Source organism: Rana temporaria, chromosome 2, assembly GCF_905171775.1.
Source record: "Rana temporaria chromosome 2, aRanTem1.1, whole genome shotgun sequence".
Classification (NCBI taxonomy): Eukaryota; Metazoa; Chordata; class Amphibia; order Anura; family Ranidae; genus Rana; species Rana temporaria.
Genome location: NC_053490.1, coordinates 216,229,697 through 216,255,849, shown reverse-complemented (window position 1 = coordinate 216,255,849; position 26,153 = coordinate 216,229,697). Strand labels below are relative to the sequence as shown.

At 42.5% G+C, this 26,153-nt stretch overlaps 1 protein-coding gene across 1 annotated transcript in view; it reads left to right on the top strand.

Moving 5' to 3' along the window:
• The window catches only part of LOC120926472 (sodium/hydrogen exchanger 2-like), a 150,587-nt gene that overhangs the window by 113,294 nt on the left and 11,140 nt on the right, over positions 1-26,153 (top strand). The window contains exons 6-10 of the mRNA XM_040336409.1: positions 1,366-1,455; positions 6,606-6,676; positions 12,460-12,618; positions 17,111-17,207; positions 17,536-17,670. Coding sequence (XP_040192343.1) covers positions 1,366-1,455; positions 6,606-6,676; positions 12,460-12,618; positions 17,111-17,207; positions 17,536-17,670 — 552 coding nt within the window. The remainder of the gene's footprint in view (positions 1-1,365; positions 1,456-6,605; positions 6,677-12,459; positions 12,619-17,110; positions 17,208-17,535; positions 17,671-26,153) is intronic.

The window sequence follows — 26,153 nt, the reverse complement described above, 5'->3', positions numbered from 1 at the left end:
GGAGACCCCCCGGAGAGCAGAAGACCCCCCGGAGAGCGGAAGAAGAAGCCCCCCCTGCTAAAAGAGCTAAAGAAGACAGGGGGGCCCCCGGAGCAGACTAATAAATTATTTTAAAAACCCTGTGTCGTGTGTTTATTAACTTTAACACTTTGCCTCCAGGTGAATGGGTAGGGGTACGATGTACCCCATATCCATTCACTTAGGGTGGGGGGCCGTTATCTGGATTCCGATTCCAATTCCGATAAGCCCCCTGCCCGCAGACCCCGACAACCAACAGCCAGGGTTGTCGGGAAGAGGCCCTGTCCTTATCAACATGGGGACAGGGTTCTCTGGGGTGGGGGGGCCCCGCAGTGTGCCCTACTGCCCCAGAGCACCCAACCCCCCTATGTTGAGGGCATGCGGCCTGGTACGGCTCAGGAGGGGGGGGGCGCTCGCTCGTCCCCACTCCTTTCCTGGGCAGCCGGGTAGCGTGCTTTGGATACGGGTCTGGTATGGATCGTAGGGGGACCCCCTACGTCGTTTTTTTGGCGTAGGGGGGGTCTCCTTACAACCCATACCAGACCTAAGGGCCTGGTATGCTCCTGGGGGGGGAACCCATGTCGGTTTTTTGTTTAAAAATTGGCGTGGAGTTCTCCCTCTCAGGAATGCATACCAAATACCGCACCTAGAATTGGCAGGAATACAAGTCGGATCCCCGTCGCTTCTATGACGCGCTCGCTGGAATGTGTTTTGTCTATTCCAGCGAGTGCGAGATGTCGGCACCCTGTCGCCGAGAATCAGCGCGGTGCTGTCGTGCTAGAAACACAATATCGCGGTCACCTACTGTAGGTGTATTTTATTGCAGAAGAGACACTGCATACCTCTTCTACGCTCACAGCCCAATCTAAATAAAGACTTAATTTCTGATTTAAGGGCACCTACTTTTAAGAGGGGGCAGGTCAATGGGCTGAGCTAAATAAAAAAAGCCATGCCCCAGCAACAACGTGAAACTAAATGAGAGAGGAGCACAGATGGTTTCTGCCAAATGTAGGTAATAGTAGAATGGAGGAAAGGAGTTTTCTAAGCCCTGTGCAGGGTATAGCACAGAGTATAGTGCAGGGAGCTAACCTATAAATTTGCTCTTAATTTGCAAAGTAAAGATTCTCTTTTAGAAATGCATAAATAGTAGCAACTCACAAACATCCCACCTTGCTGTCCAGCCTTCCATTATTCTATGCAATCTGGCCTCCATGTCTAAGGTATTGGCCAGTACAAAGTTTTAAAAAAAAATAACCCATTTCGTAATATGCTGTGTAACAGGTAGTGGGGAAGTAATGAGAATGCAATGAACATTGATATACACCTATTTGTTTATCGTTTTTTTAGGGCATTACCATTCGTCCTCTGGTTGACTTTTTAAATGTGAAGAGGGCAAATGCAAAGCAGCAGATGATCAGTGATGAAATCCATAGCCGGGTATTTCTCTACGTTTCTTGTTTCTACGTTAATTAGGGTTGAGAACACATTTGAATATAAAGTAATTTTTGTAACTTTATGAGTCATTTTAAATACATGTGTGGTATATTAAGAGATTTAAAAAAAAAATCACACTTTTTTTTTTGCTTTTTGCACAAGGTTACTCCTTAAAATCTATACCAGAATACAAAGGATATGATATGGAATTAAAAGAGTTGTATAGTCAGAAGTTTTTTTTTTTTTTATCTTAAAAAATTCTATGCATTAAAGCGGTGGTTCACCCTCCATAGCAACATTTTAGCATAAAATTAGGCATAGTAGCGCGAGCTACAGTATGCCTGTCTTGATTTTTTTAGCGCGGTACTCACAGCGCAATCGTACATTGAAGATTCCGACTCCCCGCGGGGAATGGGCGTTCCTATCCAGACGGAGGATGATTGACGGCCGGCTCTGGCACGTCACGCTCCCCGAAGACAGCCGGAGTAGGTCTCAGCTCTTCACGGCGCTATACGGCGCCTGCGCACAGACTATGCGCAGGCGCCGTGAAGAGCCAAGCCTATTTCGGCTATTTCCGGAGAAGCGTGAAGTGCCAGAGCCGGCCGTCAATCATCCTCCGTCTGGATAGGAACACCCATTCCCCGCGGGGAGTCGGTATCTTCAATGTACGATTGCACTGTGAGTACCGCGCTAAAAAAATCAAGACAGGCATACTGTAGCTCGCGCTACTATGCCTAATTTTATGCTAGAAGAATTTTTTTTTGTTTTTTTTTGTTTATAGGGTGAACCCCCGCTTTAAGATATAAAGCCTTCTGTGTGCAGCAGCCCCCCGGCCCCCATAATTCTTACCTGAGCCCCTTCTCTGTCCAGCGATGTCCATGAGTGTCTCAGGCCATCTGGGACTCTCCCTCCTGATTGGCCGAGACACACAGCAGCGCCATTGGCTCCCGCTGCTGTCCATCAAAGTGAGTTAGCCAATCAGGAGGGAGAGGGGGCAGGGGTTCCATGTCTGCTGTTTGTGGTGGGGGCACTCAACAGGAGGGAGGACACCGAAGAGACACCCAAGAATAGGAGGATCTGGGCTGCGCTGTGCAAATCCACTGCAACAGAGCAGGTAAATATCTTGGGCTAGATTCAGGTAGCTGCGCCCCTTCTTACGTCGGCGCAGCGTATCGTATTTACGCTGCGCCGCCGTAAGTTTGAGAGGCAAGTGTTGTATTCACAAAGCACTTGCCTCCTAACTTACGGCGGCATATCGTAAATGTGGCCGGCGTAAGCGTGCGTCATTCAAATGATGTTGAGGGGGGCGTTGTTTTTTAAAATTATGTTGACCCCGCGTAATTTACGTTTTTTACGAACGGCGCATGCGCCGTTCGTGAAAAAATCCCAGTGCGCATGCTCGAAATTCCGACGCAAATCGTCATTGCTTTCGACGTGAACGTAAATTACGTCCAGCCCTATTCGCGAACGACTTACGCAAACGACGTAATAAATTCAAATTTCGAAGCGGGAACGACGTCCATACTTAACATTGGCTGCGCCACCTAATAGCAGGAGCAATGTTACGCCGAAAAAGCCTTACGCAAACGACGTAAAAAACTATCGCCGGGCGCACGTACGTTCGTGAATCGGCGTAACTAGGTAATTAGCATATTTTACACGGAAAACAACGGAAGCGCCCCTAGCGGCCAACGTAATATTGCACACAATTATACGCCGCCGCATTCAAGTTACGTTGGCGGAGGAAGCCTATTTTTTAGACGTATCTGCCTTGGAGAATCGGCGTAACGATACGCCGACGCAGATTTGAAATTACGGCGGCGTATCTGGAGGTACCTGAATCTAGCCCAATATGTTTGTTATTTTTATAGAAAAAAAAGAGACTTTACAATCACTGGGGACCACATGCCATTTTTGTCTCTCTTAAAATCCAAACCAGACCTAAATGGCTTGTTTTAACAGCATTTGTTCAGTTGTTTGCACAAGAATCTCCATAGAAGGCTGGTTGAGTATTCTTAGCCCATAGCATTAGGGTATTTTCCCGTGAGCGTTAACTCTCATGGTTGAATGTTCTTTTTTTTCTCTTAGAAAGAATGCTAGAGAATGTTACATTCACCCAGCAAAAAGGAACAAGGAAACTAATACACACACATTAGACACATATTACACTTTAACAAAGCAAACATTTGTTAACCAGTTCAGCTCTGAAAAGGTTTACTCCCTTCCTGACCAGGCCATTTTTTGCGATACGGCACTGCGTTGCTTTACCCGACAATTGCGTGGTCATGCAACACTGCATCCAAATAAGAATGATGTCCTTTTTTCTCCACAAATAGAGCTCTCTTTTGGTGGTATTTGATTACTTCTGCATTTTTCTTTTACGCTACATGTAGAAACAAAGATCGACTGACACTTTTGAAAAAAACTTTTTTTTTCTGCTCTAAAATGCATCCAATAATTTTTTAAAAAAAATCAAATTTCTTCATCAGTTTAGTCTAATATGTATTCTGCTGCATATTTTTGGTAAAAAAAGTTAGTGTCTACAAACCATGGTAATTTTTTTATTCTTTACTAGTAATGACGGAAATCAGCAACTTAGAGCGAGTCTGCAATATTGCAGCAGACAATTTGGACACCTAACTGACACTTTTTTGGGGACCGTTAACACTAATACAGTGATCAGTGTTAAAAAAAATATGCACTGTCACTGTACTAATGATACTGGCAGGGAAGGGGTTAACATCAGGGGCAATCAAAGTGTGCCGAGTGAGTGCTTATTAAAGTGGAGGTTCACCTGAAAATCCACTTTTTGTCACTAGATCCAGCATACTGCTGACATCTGCAGTATGCTGGATTTTTTATTTTTTTTTGTACTTATCGTTGTAGCCATATCTCTTCTCCGGCTCCGAGCGGGGAATCCGTCGCTAAATCAAGTGCAGTTGATTAACGGGCTTGATAAGCGCGTCACGCCATCCGGAAATAGCCAACGTGATTCTCCGCTGCTTACGGCGCCTGCGCCTGCCGTGTAGAGCTGACTGCGCAGGCGCCGTAAATTGCCGAGAGTCAGGTCGGCTATTTCCGGATGGTGTGATGCGGTATCCAAGCCCGTCAATCAACTGCGCTTTATTTAGGAATGCCTATACCCGGAAGGATACGCCGCTCCGTGCAGGAGAAGAAATACGGCTAAAATGATAAGTACAAAAAAAATAAAAAATAATCCAGCATACTGCAGATGTCAGCAGTATGCTGGATCTAGTGACAGAAATTAGATTTTTGGGTGAACCACCGCTTTAAGTGTGGGGGAGATGCTTTTACTACTGCTTCACAGAAACACAAGATCCATGTCTTCTGTACTCGCAGAATGACAGTCTGCCTTGTTTACATAGGCAGACTGTAATTCTGTCAGAGTAACAAACGATCGGTGGGTCCCTGGGCAGACATTGGGTCCGCTAATCAGCTCTCGCTATGAAAAATCACAGCGGGAGTAAGCTCGCGCCCAAAATCCGGAAGTGCAGAGTCACGTACAGTAAAACCTTGGTTTGCGAGCATAATTAGTTCCAGAAACATGCTTGTAATCCAAAGCACTTGTATATTAAAGCATTTTTTTTACAGGGTATAAAAGAGAGACGCCTCCTAAGTGTAGCAATAAGTTGCTAAATGTTGTAGTTTCATTAAATGTAACCATCTTGCTACACTTAGAGGCTTCTCTCTTCGTTTTTATACTCAGTTGTGACATGACGCTACTCTTATATTAAGACAAATTTATTAAAACATTTTGCTTGTCTTGCAAAACGCTCTCAAACAAAGTTACTCTCAAACCAAGGTTTTACTGTATATATATATATGTGATTCTGCACAAAATGGCCACTTTGTAGCAGTAAAACTGCTATGGGGCAGTCGTGAAGCAGTTAACTTAGAACAGTATGGTAAAAATTTGTTAGCACAGCTTGAATGTGTTTTAGTGCAACTTGTAACATAAGTTGGAAAAAGGATCGCCCCCTCCTAAAAATGACTTGTAAACTCAGTCAGGTGTAGCTAATCACCTTCTCAATGGCACACAAGGCCATTTGACTTTCAACTGTGATCATTTTAAATAGCTTAGCATGAAAATAGCTTTCCTGGAACATTTCAGTCCCAGGTAGTGCAACTTAAGCAAAAAATCAACTATGGGTGGCAAGGCACTATCATCGGGATCTCTGGGATAAAGTTGTGGACAGGCAAAAGTCAGGAGAGGGAATGTAAAATGCTTTATCAATGCCTAATAGCACAGTGAAGTCTATACTTAAAGGGGTGGTTCACCCTAAAAACTACTTTTTTTTATTAAACTGGCCCCCCACATTACAATACGATTAAGGCTATTATTATTTTTTTGATGCTGTACATACCTTTGTACAGCATATTCACCCGTTGCGAGTCCCGCGGGAGTGGGCGTTCCTCACATGTCTGTGATTGACATTTTGACCAAAAACGAGCTCCCCCCCCGTCGCGTAAGCCGCGTCATGGCGAAAGGAGCCGAAAGGTATGTACAGCATCAAAAAAATAATAATAGCCTTAATCGTATTGTAATGTGGGGGGCCAGTTTAATAAAAAAAAGTAGTTTTTAGAGTGAACCACCCCTTTAAGAAGTGGAAGGTATTTTGTACAACACAGACCCTTCCCAGATTAGGAAATCACTCCAAACTGGATGAAAGAGCAATGAGGAAACTGGTCAGAGAGGCTACCAAAAGGCTTACAGCAACTCTGAAGCTGTTGCAGAAATTTATGACAAAGAGTGGTCATTGTGCGCATGTGACAACAATATCACGTATGGGAGGATTGCCAGAAAAAAGCCACTCCTCAAAAAAGACCAAAGCTTTGCCAAAATGTAGCACTTGTCAGGATAGAAGGAAAAATGAATGGGACAAAATACCGTCAAATTCTTGAGAAAAATCTGCTGCCCTCTGCCAGAAAGTTATCAATGGGAAGAATATTTACCTTCCAACATGACAATGACCCAAAGTACACAGCAAAAATGACCACACAGTGGTTGGAGGAGAAAAGGGTGAATGTCCTTGCATGGCCTAATGAGAGCCCAGACCTAAACACCATTGAAAATCTGTGGAATGACTTGACTATGTGTATGTGTCAATAATCAAGTGTTATTTCATCCCCAGTTTTTGGATCACGTAAAGGCAGGCCTCGATGATGTTTGTGGTCACTGGGGACACAACTACTACAAAGACAAGTAGGTTCAAATATTTAAAACATTATCTGCAACATTACATCTATTAAATGCCATGATTGAACATACTTTTGAATACTGTTACCTTTAAGTGCTTTTGCCAGCATTGAAGTAATTATATTAGTAATTATTATTATTATTACATACCTCCCAACTTTTCAACTTCAGAATACTTCGTTGGGAGCATACCTCCCAACGAAGTTGTTGAGCGGGGGGGGGGGGGTTTATCGCCAATCGCGAGACCGCGGGATTTACCGTAAATCGCGCGGGGGGGTGACGGTGCCGCGGAATCGCGGGACTCTAGCACTGATCGCGGGACCGCAGGATTTACCGCGAATCGCGGGACAGTCCCGCGAAATCCGGGACGGTTGGGAGGTATGTTATTATTATGTTAGTAATTATGTTAGGATTATGTTACAACACCCAAAGAGGGTGGTGCTTGCAGTTGTAGGGCTGTATAGTAAATACAGAAAGCATGCTTGCATTTAAAATACAGAGGCATACTGTACATTGCTCTTACTTTATTTTGTAATCTCTGTCATAAATATATTTTAAATAATGCGTAAGGCGACATATTGACTTGAAGAAGACCTGTACTGAAGAAAAAAAAAGGTGGCAGCAGTGCAGCCAGAGAAGTCAAAACTCCAGATCTGCATAATTGTTCTGGAGGGTCAGGAATAGCAGCCCATGTATTTCTCTCATTACAAGTTCCCTCTTAACAAATAAAATCCTACAATGTGCCCTGGCCATGATACCGACATTGTTTCCCTTAAAGTGACTCTGTCATTATCTAAAAAAAACATCCCCAAAAAGGCATATGTGTAAAAGAAAAGGGCAAGTACATGCCTTTTACACTGCTTTGAGCTTGAGAAATCTTATATGAAGTCTTTAGGGAAATTGACACTTCCTGTAGTGTCGAACTCCACCACATGACCCCCTCTAGCCTTTACATTACTACTGTACCCTTTAATGCATAAAGGTCAGTGGGAGGAACTGTTGAGTATCCAGTGAGAGCTGCAGGCAGGGCAGGACTTAGGGTGGTGGGGGCCCCTGGGCTTGAGTGTTGAAGGGGCCCCCTAGAGGGGAATTGAAGTTGTTGAGCGGGGGGGGGGGGGCGCATTAAAGTTGTTGAGCGGGGGGGTGCGCATTAAAGCTGTTGAGCGGGGGGGAGGGTACGCATTAAAGTTGTTGAGCGGGGGGTGCGCATTAAAGCTGTTGAGCGGGGGGGAGGGGGTGCGCATTAAAGTTGTTGAGCGGGGGGGTGCCTCTCACCACCTGTGCACAGAATGTGTCGGCTCTCTTCCCTTCAGCAGACATCCACACGCCACTCCGTGTTCCTCCTGGGGGGGGTTTGAAGTTGTTGAGCAGGGGGAAGTGCCTCTCACCTGTGCCGACTGTCATTAGCCCGGCTGTCGGCTTTCTTCCATTCAGCAGCCACAGTCCTCCACACACCGCACCGGTTCCTCCTGCTTCTGTGCTGCCTCCTCTTGCAGTGCGGGAAAATAAACCCTTTTGCGGGACTGCGGGAAGAAGCTGCCTGCGGGAAAGTCCTGCAGAATCCGTGCGTGTTGGGAGGTATGCACAGGGTCGCCATCAGGAATTTTGGGGCCCCTTACACAGCTTAAGGCATGGGCTCCCTGGAGCAGAGAACCAGGGGGGGGGGGTGCTGCCGCCTGAAATTGAGAAGGGGGGGGGGCCTTTCATGACTATGAAAATTGTAGATTCACACTGAAGGCATCAAAACTATGAAATAACACATGTGGAATTATACATAACAAAAAAGTGTGAAACAACTGAAAATATATTTCATATTCTAGGTTCTTCAGTAGCCACCTTTTGCTTTGATTACTGCTTGGCACACTCTTGGCATTCTCTTGATGAGCTTCAAGAGGTAGTCACCTGGCGCAGCACCCCATCACTCTCCTTCTTGGTCATATAGCCCTTACACAGCCTGGAGGTGTGTTTGGGGTCATTGTCCTGTTGAAAAATAAATGATGGTCCAACTAAACGCAAACCGGATGGAATAGCATGCCGCTGCAAGATGCTGTGGTAGCCATGCTGGTTCAGTATGCCTTCAATTTTGAATAAATCCCCAACAGTGTCACCAGCAAAGCACCCCCACACCATCACACCTCCATGCTTCACGGTGGGAACCAGACATGTAGAGTCCATCCGTTCACCTTTTCTGCGTCGCACAAAGACACAGAGGTCGGAACCAAAGACCTCAAGTTTGGACTCATCAGACCAAAGCACAGATTTCCACTGGTCTAATGTCCATTCCTTGTGTTCTTTAGCCCAAACAAGTCTCTTCTGCTTGTTGCCTTTCTTTAGCAGTGGTTTCCTAGCAGATATTCTACCATGAAGGCCTGATTCACACAGTCTCCTCTTAACAGTTCTAGAGTGTCTGCTGCAAAAGGTGGAAGAACCTAGAAGGGGCCGGGGCCCTAAAGGGGGTCCCTTATTGGGCGGGGCCCATGGGCTTGAGCCCAGTCAAGCCCAATGGTAAGTCCGGCCCTGGCTGCAGGGTATCCAGGAGATTGCCTCCCTCAAAAGCGGACTTCAGGGGACCATTTCTCAGCATCAAAGTAATGTTCAGTGGTGTGGGGCATGTGGAAAGTTAGAATGCTACTAAACTTAGGGCCCTGCATTCACTATATCTGGTCTCCCACAGTACACAGAACATGGAAATGCAATCATTTTAGTAAATTTAAACTGCTAAATACCTTTTCTCATCAGCAGTATACAGCAGTCTTGTGACTTCTATCAGTGTCCGGCTGAGCACTGATTAAAGCTTGTAGGAGGAATTTTTATTCTCCTCTGACTGTCCTATGAGACTGCATGAGCCCTGACCCTCTGTCTGGACAGTGCTGATTGGCCCTGTGCTGATCAAATGCATCCTCCCAAAAGAAAAAGGAAACTCTAGCAATACACAACAAACTGAACATGTGAAGAATCCCCCCTGGGGCCAGATTGGGGACAGAGAAAGAAGGGGATGATCAGAGAAGCAGGATCAAACAGCCTTTTTAAACAATGCAGAAGATTAAGGGGCAGATTCACGTAGATGGCCGTATTATTGGGCGGGCGTAACGTATTTGAGTTACGTTACGCCGCCGCAAGTTTTACACACAAGTGCTTTATTCACAAAGCACTTGCCTGTAAAGTTGCGGCGGCGTAGCGTAAATCCCCCGGCGCAAGCCCGCCTAATTCAAATTAGGCGGGTAGGGGGCGTATAGCATTTAAATTAGGCGTGTTCCCGCGCCGAACCTAATGCGCATGCGCCATCCGAAGAATATCCCAGGACATCATTGGTTTCGACGTGAACGTAAATGGCGTCCAGCAAACAACGTAAATTTTCAAATTTTGACGCGGGAACGATGGCCATACTTAACAATGGCTGCGCCTCATATACACAGGGACAACTTTACGCCGGGACAAGCCTAACGTAAACCGCGTAACTTCACTGTGTCGGCCGGGCGTACGTTCGGGAATTTGCGTATCTAGCTAATTTGCATACTCGACTGGGAAAACGACGGTGGCGACACCTAGCGGCGAAAAAAAAAAAGCATTTAAGATCCGACGGCGTAAGAGCCTTACGCCTGTCGGATCTAATGCTTATCTATGCATAACTGAGTCTAAGAATCAGTCGCATAGATACGACGGCCCAGATTAGGACTTACGATGGCGTACATGGCGTTGCGCCGTCGTAAGTACTTTAAGAATCTGGGCCTAACTTCTTAGGTTCCACAGTGAGTATAAAAAGCATGCTTTACTGCATATACAGACTGATTTTACTGTTGTGGATTTAGTAACACTTTAAAGGGGTTGTAAAGGTACAATTTGTTTTCCTAAATAGCTTCCTTTACCTTAGTGCAGTCCTCCTTCACTTACCTCATCCTTTCATTTTGCTTTTAAATGTCCTTATTTCTTCCGAGAAATCCTCACTTCCTGTTCTTCTGTCTGTGACTACACACAGTAATGTGAGGCTTTCTCCCTGGTGTGAGGATTTCTCGGAAGAAATAAGGACATTTAAAAGCAAAATGAAAGGATGAGGTAAGTGAAGGAGGACTGCACTAAGGTAAAGGAAGCTATTTAGGAAAACAAATTGTACCTTTACAACCCCTTTAAAGTGTTACTAAATCCACAACAGTAAAATCAGTCTGTATATGCAGTAAAGCATGCTTTTTATACTTTTTTTTTATAAAAAAAATTGTACCTTTACAACCCCTGTAAAGTGGTTGTAAACCCTTTACAACCACTTTTACCTTCAGGTAAGCCTAGATTAAGGCTTACCTGTAGGTGCTCGAAATATCTCCTAATCCTCCACGGTTTAGGAGATATTTACAGAAATGACGGCATTCACCGTAGACAACGGCGCAGACGCACTTTAGCAACAGTGATCGTGCCGTTCCTAAAGGAGCCCGTGCTGTGACTGGGAGTGACGTCATTGCGGCTACGGCTAATCACAGCGCCGGAGCCGCGATACCCAGAAGTAACCCTTGGGAAAGATGTCAGCCATCTGAGCGGGGTACGAGGACGGCTGCAGGGGCTTTGATCGGATGTGAGTATTACATAATGAGATAGTATGCTATGCATTCTATTAGTATGCTACTCATTGCATACTAGCTCATATTCTCGTATGCTCATTATGCCTTTGTCTTGCAGGTTTTTTTTTTTTTTTAGGCTTTCTCTACTTTCTCTACTTTCTCTTTAATATATATATTTTTTTTTTACAAGCTTGCCTTTTTAGATTATTTTTGTTTAATTACAGGTTCACTTTAACATTATATAGAGATGTAATTAGTAACGTTGGTAAAGAACAGTAGAGTGGAACTATCATTGTGCTGTTATATTGACTGTATAGAAGTCCAGTTTACTGATGTATCAGTGCCTTTAAATCATAAATGTACTCTATGCATTGTTACAGCACTATGCAGAGCTGGAAAATCTGAAAGTGCAAGATTCAGTCCCAACATAGGGACATGTTGGACTGAGCTCTTCCACGTTACCACCTGGAGTCCATTCTTCAGGAACAAAGCTGTAGCTTAGGCCTCGTACACACAACCGTTTTCCTCGATAGAATCCATCAAGAAACTTGGTGGCAGAGCTTTTTTGCCGAGGAAAACGGTCGTGTGTACGTTTTTCATTGAGGAAACTGTCGAAGAACTCGACGAGGAAAAAAGAGAGCAAGTTCTCTTTTTCCTCGACGGGAGTCTCAATTTCCTCGTCGTGCTGGTTTTCGACGAGAAACGCGAGCGTGTGTATGCTAAGAAACCCGCGCATGCTCAGAATAAACTATCAGACGGGAGCGCACCTTCGGTAAAAGTAGCGTTTGTAATGGAGATAACACATTTGTCACGCTGTAACAGACTGAAAAGTGAAAATCGTCTCTTTCCAAACTTTTACTTAACACGCAGTAACATGAGATTAGCAAAAGCAGCCCCAAGGGTTGTGCCAGTGGAATCGAACTTCCCCTGCCATTGTATGGGTTGTATGTCACCGCGTTTGAGAACAAGGAGATTTTGGTCTTGACCGTGTGTACGCAAAGCAAGCTTGTCGAGTTCCTCGACAAGCCTAACAAGGAACTCGTCGAGGAAAACGATGTGTCTTTTCCGACGAGTTCCTCGGTCGTGTGTACGAGGCCCCAGTCTTGAAAAACATTTTAAATTGCCAGTTAATTTTATTTATGTCAGAAAACGTTTGCATAGAGTTAACATTTTACGGTTTGTATCTGATTTAGAATGTAGGTATGTGATACAATACTCACATAAAATTTCTGCCAAACATAGGTTTAAGCACTTTGATCAAAGATATCTGCGTAGACTACTGATACGAGAAAATGAGCCAAAATCAAGCATTGTGTCCTTATATAGAAAACTGGAAATTAAGCAAGCCATTGAGATGGCGGAATCTGGCTTGAGTAGGGACCCATCTTTATCATCATTGGGGTAAGTACTACACAAATTAGACTTTGTGAAAATGTGTCATATCAGGTGGTTATTCATTGATCCACAATGCACTTACATTGGTCTGAAGGGAATTTTGATGAGTCTGTGGTGTGCTACATGGGGCTGCAGGCTAATGTGAGTTTAATACTCTATAAAAATAAACCCAGCTCTCTTCATCTCTTAGATATCAATAATATGAATTTTTGGCAATAAGACAAAGAAAAACAACAGACAAACCAAACTCCTACAATAAAACTGATCATGAAAATTGTAGAGTTTAGGAATATATGTACATAGACTGATATACAGTGGGGAAAATAATTATTTGAACCCCTGCAGATTTTGTAAGTTTACCCACTTGAAAATAAATGAAGGGTCTATTATTTTTTATCATAGGTTTAGTTTATCAATTTTTCAATAAATGTTCTATTTTGTTTAATGGTTTGGATATCTAGATACTATTTCCCTGTGGCTCTCTGTGTGGCACTTTGCACTACACCTTTCTATTGGTATAGTGTTTTTCTTTTTCATATGCCAGTTTGGCCACTGAGCCCCACCCATGGAGTAAGTGGATGAGTATTTAGTGGTACTACTTTGTACCTTATTTTTGGTATCCACTTTATTTTTTGTTAATTTTTACACATGACAGGTCCCAGAAGACATCAGGACCAGTCACAGAGCGCAGCACCGCTTGCGCATGTGCAGTGGGCACCAGCTGTTACAGCTGGATGCCCATAGTAAAGATGCCAGTGCCACCGAGAGAGGACACAGGGTAAAAATGGCTGGGGTGAGTACATGGGACAGGTGTGTGGCTGTTTATTAAAAGTCAGCAGCTGCACTTTTTTGTAGCTGCTGACTTTTAATACGCACAAAAATGAATGGAATTCTGCTTTAACCACTTCAATACAGGGCTTTTATACCCAACTCAATACCGGGCCTATTCTGGCACTTCTCTCCTACATGTACAAATCCTCATTCTTTTGCTGGAAAATTACTCAGAACCCCCAAACATTATATATTTTAGCAGACACCCTAGGGAATAAAATGACGGTCATTGCAACTTTTTATCTTGCACGGTATTTGCGCAATAATTTTTCAAACGCCTTTTTTTGGGAAAAAAATGGTTTCATGAATTAAAAAATAACAAGTTAGTAAAGTTAGCCCAATTTTTAGGTGACGCTTTGAATTTTTTTACAGGTTACCAGTTTAGAGTTACAGAGGAGGTCTAGTGCTAGAATTGTTTCTGGCACATATGTGGTTTGAATGGCGTTTACATATGTGAGCGGGACTTACATGTGCGTTCGCTTGTAAGTGCGAGCTACCGGGGACAGGGGCGTTTAAAAAATATATATATATCATTTTTTTTTTTTTTTTACACTTTATCACTTTTATTCCTATTGCAAGGAATGTAAACGTCCCTTGTAATAGGAAAGGTGTGTGACAGGTCCTCTTTAGGGAGAGATGCGGGGTCAATAAGACCCCACATCGCTCCTCCAGGCTGGAAACCATGAGATCGTGAAAAAAAATTCACCGATCTCATGCTTACTAGCCGCAATCACGGCTTTGTTTACTTCCGGGTACCCAGGCTTGACGTCATCACATCGCGCCCGGGCCTCCAACGTTCATAGTCATCTCTATGCTTCCCATCCGATGTCGGACGATTCTTTCTCCGGGCCCCAGATGGCATGGGAGAGCCCGGAGAAGCACCTGATGGCGGCAGAAGGGGGGGATGTCCCCTCCCGCCGCCTATAAGAACGATCAAGCGGTGGAACTGCCGCTATGATCATTCTTATCGTGCACAGAATCGCTGGCACGAAAAAATGATATCTGAATGATGCCTTTAGCTGCAGGCATCATTCAGATATCACCGCACAAAGCCCAGGACATCATATGACATCCACCCGGAATGGTAAATCCCATCTGTGGACGTCATATTATAATGAGCCAGTAATGAAGTGGTTAAGGTTTCTTGGCTGTCGCTTGACTACTCAAAGTTTCAGCTCCCTTCATAAATTTTCTATATGATTAAGGTCTGGAGACTGCCTAGGCCACTCTATGGCCCCGAATGTGCTTCTTCTTGAGCCACTCCTTTGTTGCCTTGGCAGTATGACATTGTCATGCTGGAAGACCCATCCATGACCCATCTTCAGTGTTCTGGCTGAGGGAAGAAGGTTCTCATCCAAGATTTTACAATACATGGCTCCGTCCATTGGCCCCTCAATGCAGCAAAGTTGACCTGTATCCTTAGCAGAGAAACAGTCCCTAAACATAATGTTTCCATCTCCGTGCCAGACTCTAAGGATGGTGTTCTTAGGGTCAAAATCAGCATTATTCTTCCTCCAAATACAACAAGTCGAGTTAATGCCAAAGAGCTAAATTTTGGTCTCATCTGACCCAATCCTTCTCTGAATCATTTAGATGTTCATTGGCAAACTTCAGATTGGTCTGTACATGTGCCTTCTTGAGGAGGGGGACCTTTTGGGCACTGCAGGATTTCAATCCATGGTGTATTGTGTTACCAATGGTTTGTTTGGTGACTGTGGTCCCAACTTCCTTGAGATCATTCACAAACTCCTCCCGTGTAGTTCTGAGCTGATCCCTCATTTTTCTCATGATCATCCTAACCCCATGAGGTGAAATTTTGCATGGAGCTCCAGACCGAGGGCAATTGATGGTTATTTTGTATTTCTTCCATTTGTGAATAATCGCTCCAACAGTTGTCTGCTTCTCACCAAGCTTCTTGGGTTTTGCCAATGATTGTGAGGTTTTAATGGAAGAAAGAGATTCTGCGGACAGGTGTCTTTTATACACATAACGAGTTGTTGTTAGGAGCACCTTCTTAAATTGACAGGACTAATCTGTCTACCACATGAGCACATACTGTAGCCAGTCTGTAGGAGCCAGAATTATTGTTGGTTGGTAGAGGATCAAATACTTAATTTACTCACTAAACCAGTGGTCATCAACCGTGTCCTCAGGGCCCACTAACAGGCCAGGTTTTATGTATTACCTTGGGGAGATGCAGACTAGAATACTGCAATCACTGAGAAGTAAATGATATCACCTGTGATGTATTTCAGTTATCTTGCAAACCTGGCCTGTTAGTGGGCCCTGTGGACAGGGCTGATGACCACTGCACTAAACTACAACTCAATTTATAACATTTGTATCATATGTTTTTTCTGGATTTTTGGTTGATATTCTGTCTCTATGATTTAAAATACACCTATAATAACAATTATAGACCCTTCATTTCTTTGTAAGTGGGCAAACTACAAAATCTGCAGAGGATCAAATAATTATTTTCCCCACTTTATGGTGCTATTACTGACAGAGTGACATAGATCCATAAAGCATAAGTTTAGTTATATTTATATTAGGGCTGTTACTGATCAAAATGTTTCTGTTCGATTAATCATTTGTTTTTTTAATCGATTAATCGACTAATTTCGATTAATTATAACGCACATAAAGATCCAACTACTTTTAGCTGATCTCCTTGGAGATAAAATCGATGTAGCTACACAAACTGTAAAAATGGTGCGAGTAATACCAAACGGTACCAAAAGCAGTCATAAAAACATGTAGCTAAGTATGATACTGGTATAAAAATGTGTACAACGATACCACTGCTGAATCCAGATGAGCAGAGGTTAACATCAGTTAACTACAACCATCACAACTCCCAGTGGATGGTTGTAGAATCCCAGGTTGATAGAGGGAATTGTAACAGCCCTTGCGTGTGGCAGATAGTAAGGTCCCACTGGCATGCAGATATGAAGGCACAGCAAAGGAGCCCTTCAGATGGACACGGCAAGCACCCCCGGTGTCCGTGACATTACTGGATCTCTGAAGGCCCAGAAGCCGGCGGAGAGGTGAGTACCAATCAAAAGAATTTTAATCGATCCAAAAAATTAAAGATTATTCGATTAATTAAAAGTTAATTTGCACAGCCCTAATTTATATATAAACCTTAGGCGGAGTGAATAAGTCAAATATGCGTAAATAGCTGGTGTAACACATTTTTTTTTTTAACGCCACCGACTTGTAATGTCTCGAACTCCTGGCCATTATTTACTAAAAGAGTTGAGTCTGTTGAATGAGCTTGGCTGTTAAATGAGCTTGATAAATTATGTGAACCTTTGTTTACTTCTAACAATTATGGATTAGCAAAAATTCTAACAATATTCCCCCATCCACTCCTAGTGTGCATTGGGTGATTGTGCTGGCGGAAGGCAGTGATGTACAGATTGGGTTGCAGGATTTGGGTTTGGGCTGAGGATAAGGATATGATAAATGTAATCTAAAATATCACACATGTTACAGACATCTATAACAAATGCATACAGGTGATCAGAATGTTAATTGGTATTGGTATTTTTATTTTTATGTTTTTTACAGTCTTTTCAAATAAGTATCTAGTTAATCCATGCATTTGCTATTTAATCCAAGAATGGCATTTATTAACCTTATTTTTGATTCTTTAAACCAGAACATACGAAAAGAATAAAGTAAACGCTCTTTCCCCATCTGACGTTAATGAATTGCGAGATGTCTTATCAAGGAACCTCTATCAGATACGCCAACGGGTAAGATTTACTTTATGTAGGTGCGCTTTACTTTTATTCTTTTCATGTCTAGTCCACCGAATATAACATTACTTTTTTCTTTTTATGTCTAGTCCACCGAATATAACATTACTTTTTTCTTTTTATGTCTAGTCCACCGAATATAACATTAATCACATATTGTCCTTATTGCATTTATCAGATAATTTTATTCTTAGGCGAAATTGTACATTAGGAGCCAAACCACTAACCTGTCAAACTTGAAATGTTAATGTAAATGTTAGATATCCTTTTATTGATTTGAACATTCAAAGTCTCTAAAGTTTGAAATGTAATTATTTTTTTCTAGACACTCTCCTACAACAGGCACAATCTTGCAAATGGAACCAGTGAAAAACAAGCCAAGGAAATCCTGATCCGTCGGCGACACAGCATGAGAGAGAGTTTGAAGAAGAATAACAGTCTTGTAACAAGGAACAGAGCGGTACCCTTATTGTTTACCTATTTCCAATAAAACTCAAATGTACAAGAATTTTCAAATCAGTTTTTGAAGGGGTAATTTTGTTCTGTTCTGGGAATAAAGAGTCCATGCTGTAACTCTCTATTCCCATATAGAAATTAGCTTCCACCATTATCTCTTTCCCTCATTGATTTGTGATTCTGTCTTCTCTAACCATAGAAACACCCATAACTGGGTTGAAGCCTTGAAACGGGAGGAGGGAAAAATGAGCACCAGTTTAGGGAAGCTTGTTTATTGGTTGTAAAAGGGCTCATGGGTTTAACATTTGCCCCAGAAAATGTGTATTTTTTCAGAAACATTAGGTGTATTTTTGAAATGAAGTGCTACAAAAACAAACAAATGACACAAAGTGACCAAAAATGTATTAACAGAAACAATAGAAAATAGTTAAAATGCTTAGAGCTAATTAGGATTCAGAAGAATTAATAACAGATTCAATGGGAAGAACTTTTATTAAGTAACAGTTCAGGTTTTTTATAGGCTGACAAATGGGGAAAAAATCAAATGCCTCCAGCTTCATAGTTATCACCTTGATTGACTGTCATGGTGTTCATCAGGAACCACTCCGATTGGCTTTGGTTTGTTAGCTCAGATCATAGCTGTCAGAGACAGCATGGTATGACAATAAGGAGTGCACACTTTTTGAGATATACCTTTAGATTAGGTGTATCTACACCTTTTTAAATTACATTTTCTGGGTGTATAATGGACACTCAAGATCCACGGCTGGTTAGCTGCATTATAGAAAAGTAACGGTTGGCTGGTTTGTCTTTTAAATCACAGAACTGATTAAGCTTTAGATAGATATTAATAGGTTGTTGTTATATTTGATACAATATGTTTTCCTCTGTTTTTAATAGATAGGAATAGGTTGTTGTTATATTTTATACAATATGTTTTCTTCTAGTGATATAAAGTTTATGTTAAGTTCACGTAATATTTGGGTGAAGCCAAAGGGGCTCACAACCCACCCACCCACTGATAACGTCATCATACTCAGAGCCATGGATAAAATTCCTTTGTAAGTTAATCAACCCTACCAACTATGTCAATTCCATGTTGGTCAGAGTTGGAGCTTTCCCCAGATTTAATGGCAGGCTCTGCTCCCCTATATGAAAGTGCTTGGGCCTGGCCATTGGCCAGTCAGGCCCTAGCACTGAATCATGGGAGTAGATGGGGAAGTTCATAGGCTCCCTTTACGCACAAATATTGTTTGTTTCTAAAGGGTTTTGACAGAGCAACGGAGGAGCATGGACAAAGATGAGCATCAGTGTGTGGCATGGTTACGTAGTTACATAAAAAACAAGACAAACAGACAGAAATAGAAAACCTCCATATACACTATCTTATACTCACAGTTGATTCATGGGTAGGCAAAAAGAAAAAGAAAACAACAGTGAAGCATGACCCAGCGGGAGAAAAAAATACTTCCTAATCCCCCATAATATTCAATAATATTTTGTGCACTTAAAGCGGATCTCCACTCTAAAGTGGAGTCCCGCTGATCGGCACCCTCCCCCCCTCCGGTGTCACATTTGACACCTTTCAGGGGGGAGGGGGGTGCAGATACCTGTCTACAGACAGGTATCTGCACCCACTTCCGGCCCTACGATACGGGCAAAGGACGGGTTTTTTTTCCCCTTCCCGTCCGTCCCCCGTTGTATGCTGGGAACACTCGGCTCCCAGCACACAGCGGGAGCCAATCGGCGGGCGCAGCGCGACTCGCGCATGCGCCGTAGGGAACCGGGCAGTGAAGCCGGAGCGCTTCACTTCCTGGTTCCCTCACCGTGGATGGAGGGGGGAGCAGCAGGGTGACGAGCGATCGGCTCGTCATCTGCTGCGATCACCGCTGGACTCCAGGACAGGTAAGTGTCCTTATATTAAAAGTCAGCAGCTGCAGTATCTGTAGCTGCTGGCTTTTAATATATTTGTTTAGTGGCACATCCGCTTTAAGATTGCATCCAACTCTTTAAAAAAAAAACAATCTACCAAGCTGGCCAGAACCAATTCTTGAGGGAGACTATTCCACATTTTCCTCTTGATGTAAAGAGTGCCCCTTTATCCTCTGTAAGGACCTGAAAGTGAATAACTCTACACCAAGTTCACTATAAGAACCACTTATGTATTAAGACATGGGGATCATATCCCCCCTTAATCTCCTCTTCTCAACAGAGAATAAATTCAGTTCAGCTAATCTTTTCTCATAGCTGAGCTCCTCCATGTCTCTTAACAGTCTGGTTGCCCTTCTCTGCACTTTCTTCAGTTCTGCAATATGCCTTTTGTGTACTGGTGCCCTAAAATTTAACTGCATATTCCAGATGAGGTCTTACTAATTATTTGCACAGGGGCAACATGATATCTCCTTTGCCGGTGTCTATACCTCTTTTAGCCCCTGTACAAATCATTAGTAAGACCTCATCTGGAATATGCAGTTCACTTTTGGACCCCAGTTCTTAAAAGGGATATTGGGGAACTGGAGAAAGTGCAGAGAAGGGCAACCAAACTGATAAGAGGCATTGAGGAGCTCAGCTATGAGGAAAGAGTAGAGAAACTGAATGTATTCACTCTTGAGAAGAGGAGATTAAGGGGGGGATATGATCAACATGTACAAATATATAAGGGGTCCATATAGTGAACTTTACGGTCAACACAAAGGACAAGGGGGCACTCTTTACGTCTAGAGGAAAAGAGATTTCACCTTCATATATGGAAAGGTTTCTTCACAGTAAGAGCTGTGAAAATGTGGAATAGACTCCCTGCAGAGGTGGTTCTGGCCTGCTCAGTGGATTGCTTTAAGAAAGGCCTGGATTCTTTCCTAAATGTACATAATATAACGGGGTACTAACATTTATAGGTAAATTTAAACCAGGGAATATCTGATTGCCTTTCAGGGGATCAGGAAGGATTTTTTTCCCCTGCTGTAGAAAATTGGACCGTGCTCTGCTGGGGTTTTTCGCCTTCCTCTGGATCAACTGTGGGTATAGAATTGGGTATATGGGATTTTAGGATATTATTATTATTATTTTATTTTTGTTATGGTTGAACTGGATAGACTTGTGTCTTTTTTCAACCTGACTAACTATGTAACTATGTTTTAATACAAGAGCATATTTTGCTTGCTTTAGGAACTGCAGTCTTTCATTGCATGCTATTGTTAAGTGTATGATATACCAGATCCTTCTCCCCCATTGATTCCCCCAGTTCTACTATTCCTTGTATGTATGATGCATGCATGTTTTTAGGCCCCAACTGCATAACTTTACATTTATCAACATTAAATCTCATTTGCCACATAGTTGCCAAATGAAATAGTGCTTTGAGGTTGCCTTGCAAGTTAGAAATATTCTGTATGGAAGTAATTCTACTGCATAGCTTGGTGTCATCTGCAAATACTGAAATGTTACTTTTATTGCAAACTCTATATCATTTATAAATATATCAACCACTTCACCCCCGGAACATTTGGCTGCTCAATGACCAGGCCATTTTTTGCGATATGGCACTGCGCCGCTTTAACTGACATTTTTCCCCACAAATAGAGCTTTCTTTTGGTGGTATTTGATCATCTCTGCGTTTTTTATTTTTTGTGCTATAAACAAAAAAAAGAGCAACAGTTTTGAAAAAAACACAATATTTTTGCTATAATAAATATCCCCAATTTTTTGGAAAAAAAGCAATTTTTTTTCTCAGTTTCGGCTGATATGTATTCTTGTACATATTTTTGGTAAAAAAAAATGCAATAAGCGTATATTGATTGGTTTGCGCAAAAGTTATAGCATCTGCAAAATAGGGGATAGATTTATGGCATTTTTATTATTATTATTATTATTTTTTACTAGAAATAGCGTCAATTTGCGATTTTTATCGGGACATATTGCGGCCGACACATCGGACACTTTTGACACATTTTTGGGACCATTGACAATTATATAGTGGTTGGTGCTATAAAAATGCACTGATTAATGTATAAATGTCACTGGCAGGGAAGGGGTTAACACTAGGGGACGATCAAGGGGTTAACTGTGTTCCCTCCCTGTGTTCTAACTGTAGGAGGGAGGGGACTAATAGGGGAAGATAGAGATCGATGTTCATACATTGTATGAACACACAATCAGTCTCCTCTCCCCTGAAAGAACCGGGATCTGTGTGTTTACACACACAGATCCCGGTTCTCGCTCTGTCATGAGCGATCGCGGGTGCCCGGTGATCACCTCGCCCACCGGGCACTCGCTTCAGCTCTGGTGGTGCATGCGCGCCCCTAGTGGCCAAAGGGCGAAGCGACATAAGGTAACGTCGCTTCACCCAGCCATGCCATTCTGTACCTTTTGGAGTATGAATCATTAATCACTAATCTCTGAATTCAGTCTTTTAACCAGTTTTCCAGTTCTATCCATTTAAAACTTGAATTTTCTAAGCCTGTAGACTTTAATTTACACATTAGCCACATGTGTCAAACGTTTGGGAAAATCCAGGTATACTATATCCATGTGATCCGGCACTAGTATAAAAAAAAATGTGATTGTGCTTAATTAGTGCCAACAATCATATACAAAGAACACTCTTTAGATTATTTACACTTATAAGTGTTCATAATACCTGTCCAGGTATTGGAACAGTGGTGGTTGGTCTCTGCAGTATCGCTTGATACTGGGTGCCAGAACATGGCGCATTTATATACAGTTGTGTGAAAAAGTATTTGCCCCTTTTCTGATTTTTTTTATTGTTTTTTGCATATTTATCACACTTAAATGACTCAGATCATCCAAAAAAATATGGTTTTATTTAATAAGGCAAAAAAGCTGTCTAAACCTGCCTGGCTTTATGTAAAAAAGTAATTGCCCCCTAAACCTATTAACTGGTTGTTCCACCCTTGACGGCAACAACTGCAATCAAGCGTTTGCAATAACTGGCAACGATTCTTTTGGCCCACTCTTCTTTGCAGAACTGTTTTAATTCAGTCACATTGGAGGGTTTTCCAGCATGAACAGCCTGTGTAAGGTCATGATACAGCATCTCAATTGGATTTAAATCAATGCTTTCATGGTTCCATCAATTAGGGTAAGTCGTCCAGGTCCTGAAGCTGCAAAGCAGCACCAGACCGTCAAGCTACCACTAGGGATGAGCCGAACACACCCCCTGAAGGGTCTGGAATGGATTTTTGGGGGGAACCCCATGTCATTATTTTTTAAATTGAGAGGGGGGTTCCCCCTTAATATCCATACCAGACCTGAAGGGCATGGTAATTGAATTTGGGGGGACCCCACTTTAAGCATTATTAAATTCACTGCTCCCGAAAAAACTTTTTTTTGCATTGATTCATGTCCCCTGGGGCAGGACCTAGGTCCCCAAACACTTTTTAGGACAATAACTTGCATATTAGCCTTTAAAATTAGCACTTTAGATTTCTCCCATAGACTTTAACAGGGTGTTCCGCGGCTTTTCGAATTTGCCGCGAACACCCCAAATTGTTCGCCGAATAGGTGAACAGGCAATGTTCGAGTCGAACGTGAGTTTGACGCGAACTCGAAGCTTATCCCTAGCTACCACCACCTTATCTGACTGTGAGTATGATGTTCTTGTTATGAAATGCTGTATTCATTTTATGCCAGATGTAACGGGGCGCACACCTTCCAAAAAGTAAAATTTTTGTCTCATCAGTCCACAAAATATTTTCCTAAAAGTATTGGGGATAATCAAGATGATTTTTGGTAAATGTGAGATGAGCCTTTGTGTTGTTCTTTTTGGTCAGTAGTGGCTTTGGCCTTGGAACTCTCCCATGGATGCCATTTTTTCCCAGTCTCTTTCTTATTGTTGAATCATGAACACTGATCTTACCTGAGGCAAGTGAGGCCTGCAGTTCTTTAGATGTTGTTCTGTTTTTTTTTTGTTGACCTCCTGGATGAGTAGTCGTCATGCTCTTGGAGTAATTTAAGTAGGCCGGCCACTCCTGGGAAGGTTCACCACTTTTCCAAGTTATCTCCATTTATAGATAATGGCTCTCCCTGTGGTTTACTGGAGTTCCAAAGCCTTAGAAATTGATTTGAAACCCTTCCTAGACCAATACACGTACATTACTTAGTTTCTAATCTGTTCTTGAATTTTTCTTTAGATTGTGGTATAATGTGTGGCTTTTTGTGATCTGTTACTGTGCTTTGCTTTGTCAGACAGCTTCTATTTATGCGATTTCTTGAACAGGTCTGGCAGTAATCAGGCAAGTGAAATTTAACTCAGCCTTCCAAAGAGTTGTGGTTAATCACAGTTCATTCACGATCCAGCATGGTAGGGGACAATTACTTTTTCACATAGGGTCAGGCAGGTTTGAACAGCTTTTTTCCCTTAATAAATGAAATAATAATCCAAAAACTGCATCTTGGATTTTCTCGGGTTATCTTCGTGTAATATTAAAATATGTTTGACGATCTGAATCATTTAAGTGTGAGAAATATGCAAAAAAATTAAAATAACAAATCAGGAAGGGGCAAATACTTTTTTCACACAACTGCATAAGATTATGGCCCGGATTCACATACATCGGCGCATATTTATGCGGGCGTAGCGTATCTAATATACGCTACGCCGACGCAGCGCACAGAGGCAAGCACTGGATTCACAAAGCTCCCACTCGCTCTTAAAGATACGCTGGGTTTCCTCGGCGTAAGCCAGCGTAGGTGGAAGTGGGCGTGAGCCATGCTAATGAGGCGTGACCCCATGCAAATGATGGACCAAGCGCCATAGAAGTACTTAAAACGAACGGCGCATGCGCCGTCCTGTGGACGCATCCCAGTGCGCATGCTCAGAATCACGTCGGAACTACTCCCTAAGATACAACGGATCACTGCCTACGACGTGAACGTAACCTACGCCCAGCCCTATTCACGTACTACGTAAATAACGTAAAATACGACGGCTCTGTTTACTGGTCCATACCTTAGCATGAGTTGTGCCTCATTAATGGGGAACAACTTTACGCCGGACGTACGACTTACGCAAACCGCGTATATTATGCCCCGGGCGCAAGTACATTAGTGAATCGGCGTATCTTCCTCATTTGCATATGTGCATAGAAAATCTATGGGAGCGGCAAATGCGCCCAGCGTAAATATGCGTCCACGATACGACGGCATAGGCAAGTTACGTCGGTCGTAGGAAGCCTATTTTTAGGCGTATCTCAAATTGTGGGCACGGCGCACAGATACGACGGCGCATAGTTACACTTACGCTGCGTATCTCGAGATACGTCGGCGTAAGTGCTTTGTGAATCCGGGCCTCAATCTATATGGTTTTAATTTTTTTGTGGCTGCTGAATTTATGGAATAAACACAGGTTATGCAATGATGCTGTATTTGTGGTTCTTCTATTCCCACCTGAGTTCATTGGAGTGAAGATGTGATGTTGGACCTTAAAAGTGACATTTGGAGATGAGCTCCTCTGATATTACAAGTACTTAATGACCCATATTAATATCTAGGGTTGTAGGAGTCTGGTGAGTTTCAGTTTGCTTGGGGCATTTGGTGACACAAGCATTTGTTTGTCTAATTTGGCACTAGATTTCACAGTGGACTGTTTTTGAGCACTTTCTTACAATTGAATACACCGTGTTTATGGGCACATTTATGTAGATCATCTAACAAGTGTTCTTTGTATATGATTGTTAGCACTAATTAAGCACAATCATATGTAAATTATTATTTTTGTTATAATAGCGCTGCTCATAATTGCTGGTTTGATCATATATCTTTGTGCATTTAGGTGGACATATTTGTTTGAGTGGCAGCTGTAGAAGGGTTAATACACATATTTTTTTTGCACAATCCTATGTGCTGTACTTTTTATATTTTGTTTTTGATACAATGTCCACAGGCATTCCTTTGTCTGAGTTTTTGCTTTCTTCTCATAAAAAGAAATCAGATTTGTTTGACAACTTCGGTCTTTCGTGAATGCATGGTAGGCTGTTAAAAAGAACTTGTCATGTGACCAAAGTTGTCAAAGTGACAGATCTCCTTCAACCATTTTTTTGATAATTTCCTAACTACTAAATTTTTTATACTCTTAACAATTCTCCTACAAGCATATCAAAGTTTAATACTGTAACCTAAGTGGGCAAAGTAACTGATTTCCTTAAACCATTATTTTACTAGTTTTCTAGTTACCAAGGGCCAGATCCACAAAGAGCCACCGTAACTTAAATATTCTGATTTAAGTTACACTGCCGCAAAATTTCTACCTAAGTGCCCGATCCACAAAGCACTTACCTAGAAATTTTCGGCTGTGTAACTTAAATCCGTCCGGCGCAAGGCGTTCCTATTTTCATGGGGCGAGTCCCATTTAAATTAAGCGTGCTCCCGCGCCGGACGTACTGCGCATGCTCACAACGTCATTTTCCCGACGTGCATAGCGCGGTTTTACGTTACGCAGAGTTTTGTGAATCGCGCCGGGTAAAAAAAGTT